Raw genomic sequence first — 7,500 nt, 5'->3', positions numbered from 1 at the left:
TTCCACCACCCCCCACCCTCCTCCTCCCCCAGAGAACACCCAGCCCCCCAGCCCAGCCGCCATCAAAGCCCTGGAGGGAGAGGTCAAGCAGCTCCAGACCAAACTGAGGGTGAGTCAGTGAGTTAGTTGATCATGTTGAGTGAGTCAGTGAGTTAGTTGATCATGGTGAGTGAGTGAGTCAGTGAGTTAGTTGATCATGGTGAGTGAGTGAGTCAGTGAGTTAGTGGATCAAGGTTAGTGAGTTAGTTGATCATGGTGAGTGAGTGAGTCAGTGAGTTAGTTGATCAAGGTTAGTGAGTTAGTTGATCATGGTGAGTGAGTGAGTCAGTGAGTTAGTTGATCATGGTGAGTGAGTCAGTGAGTTAGTTGATGAAGGTTAGTGAGTTAGTTGATCATGGTGAGAGAGTGAGTCAGTGAGTTAGTTGATCAAGGTTAGTGAGTTAGTTGATCATGTTGAGTGAGTGAGTCAGTGAGTTAGTTGATCAAGGTTAGTGAGTTAGTTGATCATGGTGAGTGAGTGAGTCAGTGAGTTAGTTGATCAAGGTTAGTGAGTGAGTCAGTGAGTTAGTTGATCAAGGTTAGTGAGTTAGTTGATCATGGTGAGAGAGTGAGTCAGTGAGTTAGTTGATCATGGTGAGTGAGTGAGTCAGTGAGTTAGTTGATCATGGTGAGTGAGTGAGTCAGTGAGTTAGTTGATGAAGGTTAGTGAGTTAGTTGATCATGGTGAGAGAGTGAGTCAGTGAGTTAGTTGATCATGGTGAGTGAGTGAGTCAGTGAGTTAGTTGATCATGGTGAGTGAGTGAGTCAGTGAGTTAGTTGATCATGGTGAGTGAGTGAGTCAGTGAGTTAGTTGATCATGGTGAGTGAGTGAGTCAGTGAGTTAGTTGATCAAGGTTAGTGAGTTAGTTGATCATGGTGAGTGAGTGAGTCAGTGAGTTAGTTGATCAAGGTTAGTGAGTTAGTTGATCATGGTGAGTGAGTGAGTCAGTGAGTTAGTTGATCAAGGTTAGTGAGTTAGTTGATCATGGTGAGTGAGTGAGTCAGTGAGTTAGTTGATCAAGGTTAGTGAGTTAGTTGATCATGGTGAGAGAGTGAGTCAGTGAGTTAGTTGATCATGGTGAGTGAGTGAGTCAGTGAGTTAGTTGATCATGGTGAGTGAGTGAGTCAGTGAGTTAGTTGATCAAGGTTAGTGATTCGGTGAGTTAGTTGATCATAGTGAGTGATTCAGGGAGTTCATTGAGGTTAGTGAGTTAGTTGACATTTAACTTTTACCTTTAATCAAAATGGGCCCTCATGTTATATGAAGCACTACTGTATACACAGTGTAATTAATCTATTCATCCCACTCAAAATAATACAAATAATGTCAATCTATTATTCAATATTCAGCTGTGTTAACCGTGTGAAAGGATTTCAAAGCTAACAGACTTCTCGCTCAGCCGGTTGTGTTGTCAGAAACGCTGTCAGGTGACAAGACTGGGAGCTGGCAAGCTCTCCCAGGTGTCGCCACGACAACGGCGCTAACCGTAACCGCCGGCTTGTTAGCGGGCCTCGTCAGCGTCAGCCGCTGTATTGCTGCTGTCGCGCACGCCTCCCTGACACGGGGGGAGTGAGAGGTGAAGAGGGAACAGGGCTTTGGTGTGTGTGTGTGTGTGTGTGTGTGTGTGTGCGTGTGTGAGTTCCGTTTCCTCCAGAGAACAGATGAGAGCCTTCAAACCGAAGACAAGGTGCACACTCATATATCCATCACCCACATGATCACAAGACAGCCTGCTGCCGCAAGGGTCTCCCATAACCGCGTGTGTGTGTGTGTGTGTGTGACTGAATGTGTGTGTGTGCGTGCATGTGTGTGTGTCCTTTCCGTATGATACTGGAACAATGCCATTTTCTCAAATCAAATCAAACTTTATTTGTATAACGCATGCGAATGACATTATTTTCCATATATAGGGGCATTTTCCCCTTTCAAACACAGCTATCGTAATAAAATGTAATTCTCACCAAAGACACACACACACACACACATATTTCCCTAGTTTTTCTACGGATCTGTTTAACCCTTCTTTATCCCTGCGAGTCACAGAGAGCAGATTATCCTCCGCAGTAAGGACCAGGTTAACAGATGATTTGAACAAACGTCAGATTAGACGAGGCTTCTCTCAACCTCGCTCCCCACCAGGCTGATCCCCACCAGGCTGCTCCCCACCAGGCTGATCCCCACCAGGCTGATCCCCAGCGCCGTCACAATGAGCCCTGCACACTCCGCTGGAACCCGTCATCTCTGGTGTGACAACACCACGGTCTCACCCTGTCTCACCCCTCCCCTCGCTCTCTCTCTATTTGTGTGTGTCCGTGCCATGTCTCTGTGTGTGTGTGTGTGTGTGTGTGTGTGTGTGTGTGTCAGGGAGTGAGCGTGGAGGTGGCAAAGCTGACGGCTGCTAACAAAGCCCTGAGAGGCCAGCTACAGGAGAGAGAGGAAACACTCCGCCAGGCGCAGGACAAGTCAGTCACACACACACACACACACACACACACACACACACACACACACACACACACACACACACACAACCAACCACACTCTATCTCTCTCTCTCTCTGTCTTTCTGTCTCTTTGTCCCCCATCTCTCTACCTATGTCTTTGTCTCCTTTTTTTTCTCTCTCTCTGGCTCTCTCTCCCTCTCTCTCTCTGTCTGTCTCTCTCACTCTCTTTCTCTTTCTCTCTCTTTGTGTCTCTCTCTCAGTCTGGTTCTCGCTTTCTGTATTTTTCTTTCTCTCCTGCTCTCTCTCTCTCTCCCTCCAGATATTTTATATATTTATGTTTCTCTACCTCGAATTCTCTCTCTCTCTCTCTCTCTCTCTCTCTCGCTCTCTCTCGCTCTCTCTCTCTCTCTCTCTCTCTCTCTTCTCATCTGCAGTGTTTGATTCCACCGTGTGGCAGCTCTCTGTCTTCTGCACTCCAGCACAACATGTTCCCTGTGCAGTGTGTGTGTGTGTATGTCTGTGTGTGTGTGTGTGTGTGTGTGTGTGTTTTTGAGTGTGCGTGCGCATGTTTCCAATATGAGTGTGTGTGCTTTCGTATTATGCAGTCTGTGCGTGTGTGTGTGCGTTGTTCGAGTCGTGTGTGTGTGTGTGTGTCATGTTGCCAGCACACAGACCCGGGGAGGCACGGTGTTATGATCAAAGCCGAGTATCGATCCGCTGTGTGTGTGTGTGTGTGTGTGTGTGTGTGTGTGTGTGCCTGTGTGTGTGCCGCAGGAAGGATCATCTCCTCTCGTGACACAAAAACCCACACAACACCGCTACCATGGCCCAGGGGCCTACTGGAGACCTGACGAATGGCTCTACATCTCACGCCGATCAATCACACACACACACACACACACACACACACGGAAGCAGCAGTAACTATCCGCAATTAGTGTGGGGAACAATTAGTTTTTTCGAAGGACCTCAGCTATCTCCGCCTGTTTCCCAATTATCTCATGTTCATCTTTGAACTCTGACGAAGGATGGCAGGAAATCGCTTTGAGAGCAATCTTACCTTCCTCTCCTCCTCCTCCTCCTCCTCCTCCTCCTCCAGCGTGATGCAACTGTCCTCACCTTTGTTTCCTCCCCTGCTATTTTCAACACGCACACACACACACACACACACACATACACACACAAATACACACACACACACACGCACACACACGTAAAGCTATTAACAGTTAGTTTTGCGAATCATCCTTCACCGTTGGTAACATTATAATAGGTATCAATAATGCCCCTCTGCTCTGCACAGCGCTCTTATGGTACTAGCGCCCCCTCTCTCTCTCTCTCTCTCTCTCTCTCTCGCTCTCTCTTCCTCTCCATCTCTCACTCGTTCTCTCTGCCCCCCCCTCTCTTTCTCTCTTTCGATCTCTCCGTCTCTCTCCTTCTCTCTCTCTCTCTCCCACTCTCTCTCCCTCTGTCTCTCTCTCTACCACAGTCAATAGTACACGCCGAGTGTGTGAGCAGTCATGATGGCAGGGTGTGTGTGTGTGTGTGTGTGTGTGTGACCAAAGGCTGCAAGGATCACAGTCAGACAGAGCGGAGATCCCTCGGACCGTTTCCACAACAACGCCTCGCCTTTGCCTCTCCGCGCGCGCACACACACACACACACACACACACACAGGCCACCGCTATCCTCAGCGGAGAGACCCCTCTCCTCCGAATGAAAGGCATGTCTAGACGTCTGTGAAATATCCATCCCTCTGCAGCGAGCGGCCGGCTGGACCGGACTGGACCGAGCCTCCTCCCGTCCTCACAGGGCCAGGGAAGAAAAAACGCAGGGAATTTCAAAGTACGCCAACGTGTCCTCAGTCAATATCCGGCTCTAAGCCACTGTCTTATTTATGAAGCGCAGACCTTTCATCTTACACACACACACTGTGTCTCTCTCTCACACACACACACACACACGCACACACAGGTATGTGCGGGCATACGTGGTTCAGCCTTGTTTTTTTCTAACACACACACACACAACTTCCTTACAGCGCTTATACCCACCGTTACCATGTACGCATACCTGATGAGAGACACAGACAACAAATAGGACAAAACAAGCAACTGCTGAAATTCTGCTGTTTGAGACAGGGATGAGGTTCCGTTCTCTCTCTCTCTCTCTCTCTCTCTCTCTCTCTCTCTCTCTCTCCCTCCATCTCTCTTTCGCTCATAAATCCAGATCACACGCTCCCTCTGAACCTCATCCCTCATTCTTTTTTATCCTCTGTTCGTGTCGGGGGTCTTCAGGGGGGGGTGAGGAGCATCTAAAATAAATGTCACAGAGCTAATTGCCATTAGCATCGGGGAGGCTGAGCGCGCGGGCGATAGGTCGAGTCCGTCGCCGTCCGCGAGTCAACACAGACCGAGAGAGAGAGAGAGAGAGAGGGAGGGAGGGAGAGAGAGAGAGTGGGAGGGAGAGAGAGAGTGGGAGGGAGGGAGGGAGAGAGAGAGAGAGAGGGAGGGAGGGAGAGAGGGAGGGAGGGAGAGAGACCGTCCTTAATGGGGCCCCGATACGCCCCCTCCTCATTATCTCCCGCCAATCCATTTGGGTAACCCAGGGGCCGCCTCTTCCCAGAAGTCCCCGGGAGCTAGACCCCCTCGTCTCATTTCGTTCTAATGTCACTCCAATAAGACCGGCTCCCATTTATTTACCCAGCCCACCGCTCTCTGGCCTCGGGCTGCTTCCGCCCGGGGAGACGGGGACATTTACTTATCCCAGACAGGCCCCCCCTTGCCCCCCGCTTGCATCATCTGTTTGTCTTAAAGGGGAAGGCCGCGGATCGAGTGGCCGCCCGTTACGAGATGGAAGCCGCATTCGTTAAAAGGGGAAGTCATCTTTAATGATTTTTGTTTGTTTTATATTCCATTTGTTGCGACTCCCATCGGTGAGGCCAGACAGCTATGAAGGGAGAAAAAACATCATCTTTAATTTGCTGTTTTAGAAGAAGGAAAAAAAAACGATTTAAAAAGCTGTGATCAAGGCCGTCCGTTTAATGCCCGTCTCCTCGGCAAGGCGGCTCCGAAGAGTAACGGAATGTTAAGCGCCTCAGGGGGCGGGGTTTATAATAGGAAGTGACAACGGCGTGTATGTTCGACGTTCGCCACCGTGCGCGCGGGGACCGCACTAAACACAGACACACACACACACACACACACACACACACACACAGACTCTCTTTTGTTGAGTGTTGCAACTCCCCTCAGAATTGCAACTCACTAATCATATTAGAATTGATATCTTTCCACACGTCTCCTGCAGCGTTTAATGAGTCACGGCGAACGCCTCTTTCCCCGCCGTTCGAGTCCCATCGAACGTGATCCGCGCCGAAAGACTTTCCACCGGCACCGCGGTCGTCGTCGTCGCTGCGCTTCCATCGCCGCTGTGGCGGCGCCCTTCAAAGACGCCAGACGCCGTTTGTCAAACGGAAACGCTCCCCGGTCGCGCACAACACGTTGGTTAATTTCCCTGGCGCACACTTAGGCGTGTCAGCCGGTAATGTACGCCGTGCCGAACGGGACGATCCGCAGATATTATTGAGACGCCGGCGGCCCGGTCCCCTCGGTGGAAGCCAGCAGCGTGCCGCTCTATTTAGCTGTCATAATGAGCCGTCAGGCCCGACGCCACGCTGCCAATAAGACTGTGTGTGTTTGTGTGTGTGTGTGTGTGTGTGTGTGCGTACCCATCTGTGTGTGTGTGTACAGTATTTAAGAATGTGTATGCGGCGTGCGTGTATGTGTGTGTGTGCGCACGCCTTTTGTATTTGTGTGTACTGTGCGGTATGTGTGTTTTAATATGTGCGCGCACCGGTCTGTGTGTATGTGTACAGTGTTTAGGAATGTCTATGTGAGTGTATGTGTGTGTGTGTGTATGTGTGTGTGTGTGTGCGTGCGTGCGTGCCTGTGTGTGTGCCTGTGTGTGTGTATTTGTTTACGTGTGTGTGTGTCTCCCAGGGCCAGCCAGGCGGAGAGAGAGGTGAGTACTAAGAGGCGCCTGGTGGAGGAGGTGAAGGCCAGGATGAAGCTCCACCAGGAGGCAGAGAAGAACCACAGAGGACAGGTGGAGCAGCTGGAGAGCAAGGTAGCACACGCTAGGACCCAGCTGGCATCACAAGCACACTTAGATCACAAGCGCACTTAGATCACAAGCACACTTAGATCACAAGCGCACTTAGATCACAAGCACACTTAGGACTCGGTCTTTGGTCCGACCTCAAGAGGTGGTCAGGAATCCTCAAAACCTATCAAACCCTACTCCTCCCACATTTTTGGGTCAATTGACACCTCGATTGCTACACTACATCTTCAGACTGACCTCCACAAACGATCTTCACAGATTTTGGAAATATAAAAAATTGAGCCCACAGCGCATCAAAATGTTTTCCTGTAAACAGCACCGTATGCAGCTACTGCACATACTCACTCAATAAATCTGCATGATGATAACATTTTCCGTCATGATAACATTTTCATGGCATGGTACTGCAGAGAATCACAAGGTTCTAGAAATCCCATTAAAAGCCGTGAGAAGCTACTGTAAGTCAAGGTTAATCAGCTGAATGTGATCATCTAGCCTCTCTCTCTCTCTCTCTCTCCCTCCCTCCCCCCCCCCCGTCCCCCAGGTGAGGACGCTGACGGAGGAGGCCTCTAACAGGAAGGCCTTCCTGGAGTCTCTAAAACGGAGGCTAAGTGTGTCCACCAGGGAGAAGAGCGAGCACGAGGCCGCCTGCCTCAAACTCCGACAGGAGCTGGACAGGAAGGTACGGTACCGCCCCGACGGGGACGAGACGCACCCGTCAACGTCCGTCCATCTACCAGAGTGTGTTTGTCTTCCTGTACGTACATCTATCTCTCTCTAAGGCCTTTATCTTTTTCTTTTTAATTGCATGTATTTAACCTTTATTTGACCAGGGAAGTCCTGTTGTAATTAGATCTCTTTTCTGAAGGAGCCCTGGCCAAGACGGCCCCA

At 50.1% G+C, this 7,500-nt stretch overlaps 1 protein-coding gene across 1 annotated transcript in view; it reads left to right on the top strand.

The window, feature by feature from the left end:
- cntln (centlein, centrosomal protein) overlaps positions 1–7,500 on the top strand; it is a gene marked incomplete at both ends in the record, with an annotated part of 92,077 nt that overhangs the window by 64,439 nt on the left and 20,138 nt on the right. Inside the window, 4 exons of the mRNA XM_084454457.1 lie at positions 2,180–2,300; positions 2,405–2,502; positions 6,486–6,612; positions 7,154–7,291. Of these exons, the coding sequence (XP_084310583.1) occupies positions 2,180–2,300; positions 2,405–2,502; positions 6,486–6,612; positions 7,154–7,291 (484 nt within the window). The remainder of the gene's footprint in view (positions 1–2,179; positions 2,301–2,404; positions 2,503–6,485; positions 6,613–7,153; positions 7,292–7,500) is intronic.

Source organism: Borostomias antarcticus (genome assembly GCF_949987555.1).
Source record: "Borostomias antarcticus genome assembly, chromosome: 20".
In the NCBI taxonomy this organism is placed as follows: domain Eukaryota; kingdom Metazoa; phylum Chordata; class Actinopteri; order Stomiiformes; family Stomiidae; genus Borostomias; species Borostomias antarcticus.
Note: the sequence above shows the minus strand (reverse complement) of the source record. Positions and strands in the feature narration are given on the sequence as shown.